Source organism: Anopheles funestus, chromosome 2RL, assembly GCF_943734845.2.
Source record: "Anopheles funestus chromosome 2RL, idAnoFuneDA-416_04, whole genome shotgun sequence".
Taxonomy (NCBI): domain Eukaryota; kingdom Metazoa; phylum Arthropoda; class Insecta; order Diptera; family Culicidae; genus Anopheles; species Anopheles funestus.
The window spans coordinates 52,696,582-52,714,109 of NC_064598.1; the positions used below are offsets into that span (position 1 = coordinate 52,696,582).

At 44.7% G+C, this 17,528-nt stretch overlaps 2 protein-coding genes across 2 annotated transcripts; both read right to left on the reverse strand.

Moving 5' to 3' along the window:
* Positions 1-310: 310 nt before the first annotated feature.
* On the reverse strand, positions 311-15,853 carry LOC125760793 (alkyldihydroxyacetonephosphate synthase). The gene is made up of 5 exons (XM_049421304.1): positions 14,198-15,853; positions 3,466-3,552; positions 2,202-3,390; positions 1,800-1,904; positions 311-1,268 (listed from the first exon to the last, which is right to left on the reverse strand). Exons 1-5 carry the CDS (start codon positions 14,320-14,322, stop codon positions 894-896), a joined length of 1,881 nt encoding a protein of 626 aa, XP_049277261.1. The 5' UTR covers positions 14,323-15,853; the 3' UTR covers positions 311-893.
* Positions 15,854-15,978: 125 nt separating this feature from the next.
* Positions 15,979-17,343, reverse strand: LOC125760811 (integrator complex subunit 12-like). Its single transcript, XM_049421330.1, has one exon. It carries the CDS (start codon positions 17,207-17,209, stop codon positions 16,085-16,087), a length of 1,125 nt encoding a protein of 374 aa, XP_049277287.1. The 5' UTR covers positions 17,210-17,343; the 3' UTR covers positions 15,979-16,084.
* Between the last annotated feature and the right edge of the window lie 185 nt (positions 17,344-17,528).

A 17,528-nucleotide genomic window follows, 5' to 3' on the forward strand; every position in this document is an offset into this window, starting at 1 on the left:
TTGTCCATTCAAATACCGTCTTTAAACAGACTTTGCAAAATAGAATTGAAAACCATTCCCCTAATGAACTGCAGTAATAAATTATTTATTACGGATGGTTTATACCGCAACCAATACGCGCAATGACAGATAATGCAATACTTGATAAGAAGTGTGAATGGTAGGTAGGAAAAATAGACTCCCCTTACCGTATATCTTTAACGTTAATTATACTTTTCGGTATTTATTCTCTCTTCTCCTGCTCGGTTTGCGTCACTTTTTGATTTGAATGACGTGTTTAATTTGGGCCGTGTTATAATAATACAATTAATTGTATGATGTAAATTTATATTAGATTTTATTGTTTCTCAATTCGCAACACAAAGTGAAGTTTTTTGTTTTGTTATGGAAAAAACCGTTTCCGCATAGTACATGGAAAATTGCGCTAGCAAAATTATTCACACAGTAATTCATACTATAATCTAACTGTTGCACCATAAAATTCATACTATCAGCATTTTTTTTTTATAAAAATAAGCAAAACAAAACACCATTTAACATGGGAACATAAATTTACTAGATTTAGCAAGCCACTACGGGGAGGGTTTGGCATGGAATGTTTGTTAACTAGATGCTGCCTCATTGGGGAGGGACAGAAGGACAATATGACCCTTCACTCGTAACGCAGAACGTAACGAAAGCGACGAACACATGCTTCCGGCAATGGGACGGAAGTGATCGTGACCGAGCAACAATGGCCGTTTGCACGTTGTACCACTTCTGTCCTGTGAAGCGGTGGAACAAATATTTGCTTTTGCTTTCTTGTTTTCGTGTTGCTATTATTATCATGCATGTTAAACGTGTTCGGTGAGGCGATTTTGTCAAGGTCTGGCTGCCTGGACGCGTGTGCGTTTTTACAGTTTCGCCTTCAGGCTGACGGGTTCGGGATCATCGCGCAATTCGGCCGGGATTAGATTTCCGGCAGCAAAGATGTTGTTTGGATCCAGCTCTCGCTTGGTGGCTTTGTAGAGCTGTACGCCCACATCAGATACGCTCTGCGGGTACCACCGGGATCGAATCTTGCCGACACCGTGATGATGCGAGATGGAACCACCGGATGCAAGGATTTCATCCCGAGCCTTGTTCTCGATTTCCTCATAGATGGTAACGGGGTTCGCGAAGCCGGCATGGTTAAAGCCGAAGTAAAAGTACACACATGCACCGGCATCGTACGTTTGTGTCACCCGGCACGAGATGAGGTAGTGTTGAATGTTGTGTTTGGCACATTCCTGCGAATGGAAAGGGAAGTTTGGCATCAACAATGGAGACGCATGGTAGTTTGATGTGCTTCGTATCATTTTCTTGTGCTTTCATTCGATATCGTTTTACCATCTCTTTGAATTAATAATTTGCTTGTATATTAAAAAGAAACAGTAAATATACTGTAATTAATCATTTGCGTGTTTAAAAATGCGGCATCTTTCCTCCAAACAATAAAAACATGTTACCAAGGTAAAGTTTGAAATCAAATACTGGAACATTCATTAACGGCCCACACACGGTGCAAATCGTGTAAATATTATCTATACACATCTTCCCACTCATCACTGTTTCAGTGGTTATTAGCGGATAGTTAATTTATCTAACACCTTCATTCCGGGGTGGATGGACACTTATCAACAGTTGTCGCATGTCACATCTACCTTAGTTAGTACATTGACAGTTCGTTTTCTGTGGCCGTGTAAAGATTACTTATCGACTCGAAAGCACTTCAAAACAATGCGATTACGTTTGCCTGCCAACGTCAGACACCTTCATACCTTTCGGACGCAGCTTTTTACGTTGGTACAAAGTGCTTCGCAACGATCCCACGAGACGGAGGTTTCGAACGATTCGGCCACGATGCTGTAGTCCAAGGCCAGGTCCTGGAAAGATGTGGAGAATGAGATTTGAGGGTGATTAGTTAACAGTTTGCTTAGTCACACTAGAGAGTGCAAATGCCACAAGTACACCATTAGCCGTTTCCGATTGTCCACAACCAAATAAACCAGGCTATTGTCTTATTTGCAATGCATTTGATGCAACTATCTCTCCACCACCCATTGTACAACCGCTCGCCTGTTGGTGAAGTGCACTTGACTGCCGTTACACGATGCACATTTATCGAATGGCTTCTAATTGTACGGGCTGACCTAAACCCCCCATGTCCCGTACGCACTCACCCTGATATACGCGATGACGAAGGTGAGAATGTAACCCTTTTCACCGTTGCTGCTACCGGCCGAGAAACCACCGTGACGTTTGGCGATGGCGAAGATCTTCGCCTCGTGTTGCTTCACCTGGTCGTCGTGGCCTTCGAACAGCAGTGTCGCGATTGCGATACGATCCAACTGTAACCGTTTCACGCGCGTTAGATACACCTTCTTCAGCTTTTCGGCAGCCGTTGCAAATGGGCCGCCCGGTATTTTAAGCGCCTGTCCAAACACGAACTGTTCGTTATCGATCAGTCGTATGCTGGCCGGTTGTAGACGCTCCCGGGCAACCTCGCGCAAACACCGAACACCGGAACCGAAGTCGGGAAAGACGAGCGAACCGTACCGCTTAACCTGTGGTAGTGGACGTATCTTTATGACCACCTCCGTGATGACGCCTAACGTGCCTTCCGAGCCGAGCACGAGATGGTTAAAGTCAGGCCCACAGGATACACGCGGTACTGCTAAGCTGCGTTCCAACACACCCTTGCTGGTTACCATTTTTACACGCACCAACAGATCCTCGATGTTACCGTACACGTTCTTCTTCATACCGGAGGCCCGTGTCGCCACCCATCCGCCGAGCGTGGAAAACTCGTAACTGTCCGGTTCGTGACCGACGGTAAAACCGAGCTGACGCAATTCCCGCTCGAGGTCCTGCCCAACGATACCTGCCTCGAAGCAGGCCACCAGGTTCGGCCGATCGATCCACAGCATCCGATTCATCTGGGATGTATCGAGCGCTGCAATCGGGCGTGTCTCACCTTCCGGACAGGTTACCGAACCGGACACGGAAGTACCGCCACCGTACGGTATGAGCACCACATTGTACCTGTTGGCGATGTGGACAATTCGTTCTACCTGCTCGTGAGACGTTGGAAACAGTACCACATCCGGGATACGTTTGAACGTACCCGTGCGCATCATGTGCACGTCGTGCAACGTTTGCCCATGGCATCGGATCAACCGATCTTCACCGTTCTGCGTACAATCGATACCGTGTCGCCGTACATCTTGCAGAAACTCCGGGCAAGGTATCGGGGCGGGAAATTCGTTCGGTACCGGCACACCCTCGCGTCGATCGGAAAGATCAACGTTGAAGTTTTCGATCACATAGTCACGGAAGTGTGGCAGCGAAACTTTTCCTCCGATTGGGTATCTTGAGCAGGGGAGAGAAAATGTGCATTGTTGAAATCGTTATCAAAAGGGATTGTAGTGTTCACGGTATCCTTACCTATCGCCAGTGAAAACGATCGTTCCATCCTGATAGAGAAAGCGCGAGTCCTTGTAGCCCCAACCGTTCCATTTGAGCAATTGTTGTCTACGCATAACATAAGAGATTGATTGAGTTATTTGTTAAGTTATTAGTAACATTTCAAGTAAATTTTCAAATAGGTCCAAAAAGGTAATTAAATGTCCAGAACATACAGAGAAAATTCATACAGAGGATTTCGACGTATAATGACGATGGATGTCTTGAAACTACGTTTGATAAATTACACGATGAGAAATGTCGCTCCATGTCTATTTGAACGGTTGGGGAGATCTGATGTATGTAAATTCAAAATTTGTTGAATTTTTTTTCCTATATTGGAGGATAGTTAATAAGAATGGAGCAGACTTTGAAATCTATAACACACAAGAGAGCAAGTGTGAAAAGGATATGATACATGTGTGTCCACAAATAAGCCCAGAACAATGGTTTGTTTTCAGATTTAGTAATGACAGCCGAACTGTACCTAATAGAGAATATAGGAGAACATCTTATGGAGGATTAGAAAAAGCTTGGGCAGTTTTGCTTTGTTCAATAGTCGGAGAAGGAAGATGTCACCAAAGTCTTCTACATACGCTTTATGTTCATTTTTTGACATGTCCGTTAATATATTGTCGTGTGAGTTGATATACGATCAATGTGATCTTTATTGATTGATTGATTGATTGACGATCAGTATCAATAGACCATTAACCGTTGACTGCTGAAGTTTACGACATTTTTCATTAATTCGAGGCTTATTTAGTAACTTAGGTTAAGATAGATAATACCTGAAATAGCACCCCAAATAGCCAAATTATCTTAAGCAGCTAATTTGAGCACGCTAAAGATCGCTTCTCTAATACGACTTTTGCAGTAGATGAACAGCTTCAAAGTTCGTCGTACTTTTAACCGACCCTTAAGCAGCCTGGACGACAAAATGTTAAAGAAAGTGTCTATGCAAGTTTTATTTTCAAGTAAGATTATAATATTATTATTATTATTATTATTATTATTATTATTATTATTATTATTATTATTATTATTATTATTATTATTATTATTATTATTATTATTATTATTATTATTATTATTATTCATGTTATTATATTATTATATTATAAAAAACAACATGAATTATGAAAAAATTACTCATTTCTGCTTGGAGTTGCATTTATACATCGTCCAGACATCAGTCACAATCACAATATTTTCTTTGAATGTCGAAAGATGCCGTTTAACATCGTTGAAACTGTGGACGCTTTAGGGCATAAGAAACTGTTAGCAGTTAGCAGTCAAGGCAAAACTTATCATTTGAGGTAAAATAAACGACACAAGAAACGTTTACATTAACGCACAGAAGACGACAGCAGTTTCATTTGATCGCGTTTACGTTAAATTTCCACCGATTTTTTATACTTTGGGAATACATTGTATTAATAAATTCCACTTTTAAGACCAAATGGCGTCGTTTTGCGATGCCGATTGTTGAGCCTTGTAGTTCCATTACGAACCACTAACCGACCAATAAGAAGCCCCATAGTTCCATCAAGTACCGTGTGCTTATTGATGGACCTTATAGTTTCATAACGAACCATTAACCGACCAGTAACAAGCTCCACAGTTCCATCGAGTACGGTGTGCAGTTTAAACGGGCCCAAGGTTCGGGCAAGGTTCGTTTTTTCGTTAAGCAGCCTGCAAGCAGCGTTATGGTTGCATTTTTATTAATTTGGCTACTTGGGACAACACACAGCTAATTGTTCAAATCGACAATGAGCTATGCTACTGTGGAGTCATAACATATCAAGCCACATTTCCTGTTAAGAAACATTTGTTTATTTACTTTCACATTGTTTGCTGTACACCTGATGTTGTGGCATCGAGTATGACCAGATTGTTTAATGGGTGTTGGTGCGTATAAGTACATTTAAAATCAATATGGCTTGGCACAGTTTCTGTTTAATTTTTACAATTAATAATATTTTCAACTATGTTTTGAAACTCTTTTTTTACTCTCTGTGGCTTAAAGAAATTAGAGTGGGTCATGTCTACAACTCGCATCAGAGTTTTTTTTATGTATTTTTATCACGAAGCCAGATGCATGCCCATGGGAATAGTAGCCGGTTTGTAAGCGAATCGACTGGGGGTGTTGCAAACGCAACTCTCTACGCCCGTGATTTACCGTTTAAATAACGACGCAACAATCAATATGTTATAATTCGTATAACACTTTTATTTTACTCTGTGGCGGGGTTTTTAAAAACGCGGTACTTGGACGGTTTATAATGCGCAGAGGCCGTTTGCCCTACGCACGCTCCTTATATCCCTTTTTTTCCCGCGATGGCCGTTGCGCTCTCGCTTCGCTCCGATCATTGCCCTTTCGATCATGTTCGAAATTCCTATTTGTCACTTTGACAGCCAAGGTGCCTACATCCTACCCTATCCTGTCATGGTTTGTTTATATTTCCCTACCATTGTCCTGCTATAACCGTTACCATGCGGTTCGTCGGCACGGTTACATCATAACATTCTCCCCACCGGTATGCCACTTTAGTGGCCTACCTTCGTTGTGCCGACGTCCAATAGTGCGATATTCACCGCTGGCCTCTCCAATAAACCACTTAACGTTTGTACCGTCACGCGACGCACCTGATTGTCGATAGTACGACACACTTTGACAATCCGTCCCTTTGGCCAGCAGTTTCTAGGATTGTTCCCGTCTGCGATCAGCACCAGGTCGCCCTCCTCCAGCGGTTTAGTCGGCTGAAACCACTTTGTCCGTCTCGTCAACGTCGGTAGGTACTCGTTCACCCATCGTTTCCAAAACATATCTGCAAACTGTTGTGCTGACTTCCAGGACCTACGTACAGATGGGATGGAATCATCGAACGGTATCGGTGGCTTGCTTCCGTTTGAACTTCCTAAAATAAAGTGATTAGGCGTTAGTGGTGGATCGGCCTCGTCCTCAACCGGAACATCCGTCAGTGGCCGCGAATTCACTATCAGCTCGACTTCACTCAACCTAGCCCGGAGCAGCTCATCTGTGGGGTGATGGGGTAGATTGAAGGACGAAAGCGTTTTCTTCACTGATTGGATCAGTCGCTCCCATGACCCGCCAAAGTGGGGTGCTGCTGGTGGGTTGAACGTCCATTTCGTCCCAGGGTGCACAAACTCAGCCATCAACCGCTCCAAATCGATTAGCGCACACGCTTCCTTAAGCTCGCGCGATGCGCCGACAAAGTTAGTGCCTCGATCACTAACAAATTCCAGCGGCATACCCTTCCTGGCCGTAAAATTGCGGATTGCGAAAATGCAAGAATCGGTGGAAAGGCTGTTCGCAACCTCGATGTGAATGCCTCTGGTAGTGAGGCAAGTAAAAATGACTCCCCACCGTTTTTCAGTCCTTCGGCCCACTGCGACGATCATCGGTCCGAAATAGTCGATTCCGGTGTAGGAGAAAGGGTGTTGAAATGCGGCCAATCGCTGATATGGTAGATTTCCCATCGCAGGATTCTGTGGAACAGCACGATGCACCTTGCAGTGTTGACAATTACGGCACACTCGGCTATAGGTGGCTTTCAGTTGTGGGATATGGTACTTTAACCGAATTTCATTAATCGCCGTTTGATGGTTTGCATGCCGATAGTTTTCGTGAAACCAGCTGATCAACAGGCCGGTTACATAGTGACGATTTGGAATTATAATCGGTCTTTTTGTATCATCGCCAACCCACACGCATTTGTCGATCCTTCCCTTCATACGAAGGATTCCGTGCTTGTCGACTAACGGACTCAGTTTATATAACGTGCTCGATTTTTTAATTGGCTGCTTCCACGGATGCCTTTGTAGCTCACCATCGCTTAGTCGCCGAAGATCATCCGCATATTCTTCGTTTTGAATTTGTCGGTATATTGCATATTCCGCAAACTCCAATTCTTCTTGCGCCAACGCTCCAGTTTGCTTGGCCCCCTTCGATGTTCTTGCTTGACAGTTACGCATAAAACGGTAAACGTACGCAACTGTCCTCTGCAGTCTCTTCCACTTAGAAAATCGAGTGAAATCTATCAGCGGTGAGTCTAGTGTGTGATGAAGCAACTGGTGGCGCACTTCTTCATCCGTCTCACTCGATTCCATCGTAGTATTCGGCCACAGGTTGGTTGGTTTCCAGAGGAAATCGGGTCCGCGGAACCATCTGCTGCCTGGATTAAGGTCGGGTAGTTTTTGCCACTTAGTGCCCTCGTCGGCTACATTGGTCTTGGTGGATATCCAATTCCAGTTAGCTGCATTTGTCGTTTCTACAATCTCGCTTATACGTACGGCGACAAACTGACTGTATCTGCGATGGTCCGAATTGATCCAGCACATGACCGTCTTCGAATCAGTCCAAAAGACTTCACGTGTGATATGTAGACGATGTGAAGTTTTTATCGTGTTTGCTAAGCGAGCCCCTAGTACTGCAGCCTGTAGCTCCAACCGTGGTATGGACGTAAACGTCAACGGAGCGACCTTTGTCTTCGAGCCCACCAATGCACACTCTATCAACCCACTTCCTTCAAACCTAAAATAGGCGACAGCAGCCATTCCGTTTTCGCTCGCATCACAAAAGACGTGTAGTTCTACTGTCGTGCCTTTGGCCGTCGTGGTTAGTCGGTAACATCTGGGAATGCTCACTTCTTGTATGCTGGGTAGAACGGATAACCACACGTGCCACTTCTCAAGCAAGATACCAACGATTTCTTCGTCCCACATGATCTTAGTACGCCAGACCTCTTGAAGTAGGATTTTCAGGTACATTAACAGGTGACCGATTAAACCCATGGGATCATAAATTGACATTAAAAGGCGTAATATCTCTCTCTTTGTAGGTGCTCTACCGTCGAATATCAGTTGCGGATCGTATCGTTTGGAGATTTTAAAGGTGAACACATCCGTCTCCGTGTTCCACCACATGCCAAGCACCTTTTCTGTGGCCATTTCCATTTCGATGGGTACGTTGTTGCTTTCCGAATCAGTGCCGTTCATCGTGGTCTTCACTCTTGCTGAATTGGATAGCCAATTACGGATTTCAAATCCGCCCTGTGAGTGAACGAAACGGACATCACGTGCTAATTTAATGGCTTCTTCCTCGGTTTCTATGCTGGCGAGCATGTCATCCACATAGTGCTCATATTTAATGCACTCGACTGCCCGTGGATATCCGTCAAGAAACCGATCAGCATTGGTATTTTTTACATAATGGGCAGTGCTGGGCGAACATGCGGCTCCAAATGTCATCACACATAGTACATATGCTTGTGGTGTGCTGCCAATTTTCCCGTCGTTCCAGAAAAACATTTGGCTACGTTGGTCGCGCTTGTTCATGCGAACTTGAAAAAACATTTCGCGTATGTCCCCGGTCACTGCAACCTTATACTCGCGGAATTTATAAAGGACAGTCAGTAGTCCTACGAGCTGGTCCGGTCCTGTAAGTAGAACAGAGTTTAGACTGATTCCATTTACTTTAGCCGCAGCATCAAACACAATTCGAACTTTTCCCGGCTTGTTCGGATTGATGACGGGAAAGATCGGTAAATACCAATCATGTGGCTCTTTGATGCTTTGCTCAGTCTGGGAGAGTTTTCTAATATACCCGCTCTGTTCGTACTCCTGGATTTTTGTGTGCATTGCTTGAGCTAGCACTGGGTCGCGGCGTAACTTTCGTTCCAAGCAGTCATGACGCTTCAACGCCATTGCACGGCTATCTGGCAGCTTGGTAGATTCAAATTTCCACAGGAGACCTGCTTCATAGCGTCTGTCTAGTAGCCGCACGGTGGAAGTAAGAATGTTGAGCGCGCGTTCTTCATCATCGGAGCGTAAGGACTTAGCAGGATGATACACTCCCAACGACTCAAAAGAGAAGTATCTCCTTAACGCTCGATCCATTTCATCATCCCTTTCTTTATTGCAGGGACAAATATGCACGTTCATGTCTTTAACGGTATCTGCCGTGTCTGTCGAAGTTTTGCATGGTCCATATACTACCCAACCAAGTCGGGTCTTCGATGCTGCTGGCTCATCTGCCCCTCTCTCGACGGTTTTTAGCGTTTGGGACAGGAAATAATTGTCTACACCAATGAGCACTCTTGCTGCAGCATTTTTAAATGACGGTAACGGCAGTCCCATCAGATGCTTATATTTGGCTGCTAACTGCGCCGGTATCAATGACTGCTTACTCAGCCCGAGAGTACGAACAGTATGTACCGCAGGCATGTCGTACACATTGGATGCCCCGGTGCCGGATATCTTCACGGATAATTCCACTGACTCGTCCTCGACTCTGGTCTGGTTCCCGGTCCACGATATACACAAAGGGCGAGGTTTGCCACTAATCCCCAGCTCTCTGAGCAGATCATGCTCCATGAAAGTGGCCGAGGATCCGTCGTCGAGAAGTGCGATGGTGTCAACCTTCGTACCATTACCGTGAAGCGTAACCGGAACATACTTCAGCATCACACCTCCGGATGCAGCAGCGTGCACGTTGCAGTTAGTATTAACCCGACCTGCTTCCTGTCGGGTGCCAGGATGGAACTGGTTGCTGTTCGCTGAGTGCAGCAATCGATGATGCCGACGTTCGCATCCACTTACTCCACATAACGCGTCAACCGTGCAAGAACCTTGATGTTTGCGGAGACACGTCCTGCAAATGCCTTCACGCTTAATGAGTGTCCAACGAGAACTGACACTCATGCTCTGGAGTTTACTGCAATCGGACAATTCATGGCCACTCTCCTGACATCCATCGCAACGCTTAGTATCACCCTCAGCCACTGTTGGTTTGGCTGCTGGTTTTATTACTGGACCTGTGGAATGAACGTTTTGGTGAGCGTACTTACGGTCGTGCTGACGATGGCTAGTGTCAGTTTTTACATCCTTACGACCGCTAGTATGCTTGACCCCTCTGCTGGCAGCGCGCACTAGCTCCTTCGTCCATTCGTTGAATGTCGCCAAAGTGACGTGCGTATGACCGTTTTGGTAGTAATACCAGTTCAGCCTCACGTACGGCGGCAGCTTGTCCACGAGCTCCTCTAACAGCGGTCCTCCATCAAAGTAGTTGTGCAGTCCGGAACCCGTAATAGATGCGCAGAAATTCCGCACAGCCACACCATAATCCACCAACGTGTCGAAGCTGTCGTCCTTTATAGGCGGCGTGCGTCTTATGTTGGCCATCAGCGTGTTCACCACTAGTTCAGGACGTCCATAACACTCCTTCAGGATCTCGATGGCCTCCGGAACGCTGTCAGGATACAACAAACAGCTGGCAACTGCTTCACGCGCCTTCCCTTTCAAACACGCTTGTAGCCGCAGCATGTTCTCTCCGTTGGTATAGCCGCATATCGCAGTGGAGTGCTCGTAATACGATATGAAGGCCATCCACTCCTTCGGGTTGCCACTGAATGCTGGAAGCTCTTTGCTCGTGCACTTTCTCGCCGAGATCTGGCACTGACTAAACGTCGGAAAACTAGTTGTATTGTTATATGCCGATTGTCGTGTAGTTTCTGCCGGCTTAATAGGCACAAAACTAACGGCCGGTCTATATGGTTCAACACGCGGCTTTGGACTGCTTGTAGTCGGACGCATAGATTCTTCCAGCAGCCGTTTCTTTTCGGCCATACGGCGTTGCTCACATCGTTCAATTGCGAGCAATCTCTCTTCAAGCAGCTGTTGTTCGCACTGCTTGTCTATCCTCTCCATTTCCTCCTCGATCGCCGTAGATCGTGCTGCGGGGTTCCTTACGGACGTATTCCTTGGCGGCACATCGATAATGTAAGGCGGGAGGAAACTACTCTGCGGTTGTACCGGCCTTTTGGCGGTGGCTTGGGCACGAACCACTGGTTGCCTTTGATCAGTTTCACCTATACGGTCCGTATCACGTAGCCACTGATCAATTTCGTCTTCCTTTTCAGCAATCGACGAAGTTGTGTCCACCACAACTTCCGCTATTTCACGTTCGATCGCTTGCAGCTCGCGCTTGGCTTCGCGAGCTCTCCTTACTAACTCGTTCAGTGTCTCATTTCGCGTAGATGACGCCCTCGAGGATGGCCTCGATGATGCCCGTCCAGCTTCCGTAGGCCTGATCGTTGAATTGGCCAACGGATCTGTGCTGTTCCTGCCGGATCCACGGATGCTGCTTGGTCTACTGACGGAGGGGGGAAGCAGCTCCAGCCCTTCGCAAATAGGCGCTCCTTGATTCGGGATCGGTGTACGGGACATTCTGCAAGCTTCACTTCACTTACACTCACGACGTAACGAGTTATGAATCGCGATAAACTACGCGTTGTAATAATGTAACTACGCGTTGTAATAACGTAACAATCGCGTTTTTAAAAAAATGTTGCAAACGCAACTCTCTACGCCCGTGATTTACCGTTTAAATAACGACGCAACAATCAATATGTTATAATTCGTATAACACTTTTATTTTACTCTGTGGCGGGGTTTTTAAAAACGCGGTACTTGGACGGTTTATAATGCGCAGAGGCCGTTTGCCCTACGCACGCTCCTTATATCCCTTTTTTTCCCGCGATGGCCGTTGCGCTCTCGCTTCGCTCCGATCATTGCCCTTTCGATCATGTTCGAAATTCCTATTTGTCACTTTGACAGCCAAGGTGCCTACATCCTACCCTATCCTGTCATGGTTTGTTTATATTTCCCTACCATTGTCCTGCTATAACCGTTACCATGCGGTTCGTCGGCACGGTTACATCATAACAGGGGGCTTAGATAGAACTCCGTAACCACGTAGCCAAGAGAACGCCCCAAACATAGAGCTTAAAGAACTTCTACAACCAAAGTGTTTCTTTGGTTCAAATAAAGGTTTTACGTCTCGATTCTTTACAGTTCGTTTGATGAGTGTAGTAAAGTGATATATTTCCATGACACTGTATCCACTCTTATCTAAGAGATGGATTAGATTGGACGATCCATATTAGGTCACAATTTCTTATCAGTCCCAGATAACCGGAAACGGAACGAGTGTTTGATTGGAATCGAAGAAATGGGCACGGTTTTGGGATGACATCATCACTCCAACGCCAGAATGAATGAAGTTGTGCAATTTGCCATGCGAAAGGTGTCTGATTAGATAATCCACCAGCATTTTGAACTAAACCAATATTGACATTCGTGTCGAAAGTGAACGATATACCACTGTTGGCCAGATAGGCAGCGGTATGTCTCTGGAGGATAATGGGAAGAAAATAAGGTTTCCCTTCGTGGCGCAACGACCTGTTAGGTCATGCCGGTTATTTATTTTTTTTTTACTATTCTTAATAAATTTTAGATATATGTTTGAGAAAATGAGTGACTTCCACTTGACCGTTTCAGGCGATTGTAAAGATTGATGCAGCACTATTGGGCGACCGCTTGAAGATGATGATGTATGGAACGACACATTACGCATGTAACACGAGACGGCGGTTCCCATTTTAACTCACTTGTTCAATGGCAAACACTCGTTTATTAAGCTATTTTTAGTGTGTAGAGCGTAGTGGAATGGGCCTGATGGGAGCCGCCACAAGTGTCTGCCCTATATTTGGCCACATACTTGTTCCATGTTTTCTTACTGCCCGTCGCATGTATTATTTAGACGGTAGACTATAATTATAGCTCATATTTCGTATACATAACGTTCTATATGTTTCTGGAGTGTTTCAGTTATTTTTTTTTAAATTGTAAAAAATTAAGCCGCAAAGGGCAAAGGGTGCAAGCCTAATAATATCGTCGTGACGGATCGTTTTATTAAACCTTTTTACACTAGACAGAAGGCTACAAGAGTGAACCTGGAATAAAAAATTGTCTGATAGCTAATTTTTTGTAACCTGTATACATAAGTTATGAGAAAATCTCACATTAATCATGGTTTAATTATTTATCATTATACTTTACTATTTCATTTTTTATAAGAGTTCCAATGCAATACTATTGACCAAAATCACACTCATCGTACGATAACATTCCGGTAGTTGGTAACTGAAACGCATCAGTAAGGTGAAGGCTCGCTTCCGGTAAGCACGTGCTCTCCGGCTCCGGACGGAAAAACGATGCTTATGCACCGGCCGGCACCAACACATCGATGTGCCGCACACTAAAACCGAAGTACTGGCGATCGGTAAGCGAATGGCCATGTGGTGCGTCCGGCTGCCGGCCGAGCAACATCCAAAACAAACACACTTTTCCCCCGGTAAGGTAATGGTAACCGTACTACACACGGTGGGAAAATTCAAACCCCGAGCACGCGTGTCCTCTAGCGCTCGAACGCGGTCAACGAACGGAGGTAATGAATCGTTCATGTAAAGGATGGCTCTCGGCGAACTGTCGCTCTCTCAGATCTCTCCGTTTTGTGATACGGAAACGCTCTCATCACTCTGGAAACTCGTGTAACGTTCTCTCAAAACAAAAATTCGCGTTCTATCCTTGCTTTCTATGCTGTAGGGGAAAAAAACCGACCCCATGTACCTTTGCCTCAAACAACATTCAGGTATCCTGCCGGGGGAAAATTTGCTATCATTAATTTACTTTTTTGCCACTAAAATAAGCTATAAAAAACACGAGGTCCTTTCCATCCTGGTACGACACAGCTCTACAAACAATTACCCATAGTCCCGCACACAAACACACACACACACAATGGAATGGTAATCCCAGGAAGGAAAAACGAACATACACCCAAACGAACCTTTGCTTTGGTATGGCGCTGATAATTTTCTTCGGCACACTTGGATCAAGCGTGGCAGGTGGCTTGTCGGTGGTACCTTCGTTTCCTTTAGCAACGAATGTCTTTTCGGCCGATGTTGATGACATTCCGGTGTAAGATGCGGCAGCACGGTATGCTTTCTAGGGTGTGTTCTTTTTCACTTACTGTTACTGCCACTAATCCTTGACCCTGCCTGCTGCTACTGGCAATAAGGCTCTCTGGCATGGAACTATTAATTTCACAACGTTACCGCTTAACTGTTGGCAAGTCAATAAGGCAAAAAAGCAACACAAACACACGCATACACAAATAACGCTACTGCCTATCCCAGAGGGAGGGTTGATTATTGATTTTTGCGCGTTTTCATACCCCACACTGGTGGAAGCAATGGTGCTGCACTAAGCGTTCTGGCGGTACTTTAAGTTTCTCCGGGACACACTGCCTGGCTGGTTGGTTGGCTGGCTGCCTGGCGCTAAACGAACTGTCGAGACAGTGTGGTGATTAGAGCGTTAATTTTTCTTCCTGACCTGTGTGTGCAAAATTATACCGGGCACAGCGTGCGCAATGCGTGTGGTGATACAATCGACGAATGCTTTTAATTCACTTCTTTTCCACTGCCCAACTACACTACACACCAGCCCAGCACTAAATGTGGAAAATTATGTGTGACTCTAGATTACGACCGAGACATCGAGCACTGGGAAACTGAGTTTTGTTTTATTAATCTTTGTCCACTACACTTTACTGCGTTGTTGTCTTCAAAGCTAGTACAAATTAAAAGCAAGTTTGGCACTTGGGAATGAAGCTTTAAAATGTCCTTTTTAGCATGGAGTTTTTCCTCCATTCAAACGAATTTGCCGATAAAATAAACAATGCCACTCCGTTGCATCAATTACACGCCTTTTTACACAACTTTCTTTTTCTTATACTAGTGTTATTCTGTGGAAATTCTGAGCTCCAACCATGCCTCTTTTTCCACAGCGAAAATTTGAAGATTGAGGCGTCCAGTGCATAAAAGTAGGTCTTCACTGCTCGGCTGCCGAACAAGAACTATGTATAACCACTGTCATGTGTATATACATGCGCACTGGCTTATTTATACAGTGCACTGCGTTTGACTAGTTGCAAACACGTGGAGTGTACTTGGCTGATTGTTCGAACTTATCATACTTTATTGGGATTGTTTTTCTAATTATTTTTTTTGAACTTATACAAACGGGGGGTATAAAATTTGCATAACATATACCTACCTCGGGTACTTCACTTTTCTTCTTTTCGCAGCTTTGTATGTTTTACAATACAGTTAATGAATATGACTTAAGGGAATAACAAACTTGAATTTATATTTGTATTTATTACGATCAATTTCAAAATTTTATTCAAATTTACCATTAACCATTTACCATTTTCCATTTTTGGTAAACCTACTCACATTGTTAACTTTATTGATTTTTCTTCCGTTTCAAAAGAACACACTAATGTGTACCGTGTTATGAACAATAAGTTATTTAATCTAAATGTTTTGGAATCCTTTTTGAAAGCTGTTACTATTTATATCACCAAGTTCAACTAATAGATCTGAGCGCACTGTAACGCACGTACACCGATATACTACGATATGGTCTCACGTACAAATACAGACAAACTATACGAAATCGTATATACTAATGTTCGGTCTAACATTCTACCTTTACCTACCTTTATTTTAATTTGCAAAAAGGCTTAGTTTCATTTTCTCATCTCAATTACCATACACATATCACTGAAGTGTTTAACTTTTAGTAAATAATGGATTTATGATCATTCCTTAATCTTGTAATGTGTTTTTCACCTCATGTACGATCTGGAATGGAACGCCGAAAGTTTTACCTATTTATGCTTGCGTTTGCTGTCTTGCATTTTGGCAGCCTTTTTCTTCATCATTTGCAGTCGCTTATCGGCACTGATTATGTTTATGCTCGGTGTGCCAACGGAATTACCGGTACCGGAGGCAGCATTACCAGCGCTGCTGGATGAGGACGAACCACCTCCACCACTGGCCGACGAAGATTTGGATGACCGTTCGCGATCTCTATCACGGTCGCGATCACGATCACGATCGCGGTCACGATCTCGTTCCCGGTCTCGATCTCGTTCACCGCGGTCACGGTCACGGTCCCTATCACGCTCATGCGATGAATCGGACGATTTACTTCCGCTTTTGGACGACTTGTGCTTGCTACCGCTTGATGAACCCGAGCTGGACGAAGATTCGGCCGATTTGCTGCTGCCACTTTTCGTATGTGACGCTGACTTTGACGATGAACTGCTAATAGTAGGCGACGGTGACGATGCTATAGTAATCGGTGGCGTAGCTACCAACGCAGTAGTCAAAACCTTGTTGATCGTCTGCTTGTTGCGGCACATGGTACAATACCACGCATTCTCCTCGTCGTTAGCATCTACCTCCGAAATAACAGGCTTGTGGCAGTCCTGATGATATAGAGCGTGACAATCGGCACATTCGACCAACCTGTTTCGGGCACTAACATCCATTAAGCGACACACCACACACATCAAGTCTTCCAGTTCCTTCAGCTTATCTTCCTCCATGACGACATCATCATCTTCGTCGTTGCCCTCCAGGTCGGATGTGGAGATCAAGATCGAGCCAGACGACATCGGTGGTATGGTCAGCGCTTCCGGTGCACTTACTATACACTCGATCGTACCGCTCGCAATCGGTTCCGGATCCGGATCTACATTGATGATGGGTATGGGTTTTGGTTCAATCACCTTCTGCTTTCGTACGTAAAGATTGCTTCCTCCCGCCAACGGTTCCTCGGCCAGGTGTTTCTTACTAAGGGTGTTAATGAGCGTTTTTCCACTACCATACCGTTGCTTGATGAGCTCGTCTAGTAGATTACGTATTTTTTCCGTCGCATCTGAATGGGGTGAGTGGAGCAGTTTCAGCGCGTGCTTGAATGTTGGATCAATATCCAACGTTGAACCCATGCTGGAGTATTATTAGCCGAATTATCAGGTATTAGCTCGTAATTAACAATTATAATAGCAGCGTATGATTTTCGTGGCGCAGAGCTAACCCGAAAACAATATTCCAAACAAACAAATGTCAGCTGTCAATTGACATTTAATTTCGTCAAACTGTGTAGGGTTCCGATATTTTCGTTAAAAAGCTTTTTGAGTTTAAATTTTTATTGCACATCGCAATGGGTAGCATTTTCAGTCGATGGAATCGTTTCGAATGCTCAGAAAAATTTATCGCAGCGCAGGAAGTCGCGGAATGTTTGCATATTGCCTGAAAAGTATTCGC

What these genes read in the sequence shown, in the direction of transcription:
- LOC125760793 (XM_049421304.1), bottom strand. Translation starts at nt 14,322, where the DNA reads ATGTCATCAACATCGGCCGAAAAGACATTCGTTGCTAAAGGAAACGAA. An exon ending in TCGTCATCGCGTATATCAGG is followed by an intron (nt 1,905 to 2,201) that starts GTGAGTGCGTAC and finishes ACATCTTTCCAG; the next exon opens with GACCTGGCCTTGGACTACAG. An exon ending in TAAAAAGCTGCGTCCGAAAG is followed by an intron (nt 1,269 to 1,799) that starts GTATGAAGGTGT and finishes TTCCATTCGCAG; the next exon opens with GAATGTGCCAAACACAACAT.
- LOC125760811 (XM_049421330.1), bottom strand. Translation starts at nt 17,209, where the DNA reads ATGGGTTCAACGTTGGATATTGATCCAACATTCAAGCACGCGCTGAAA.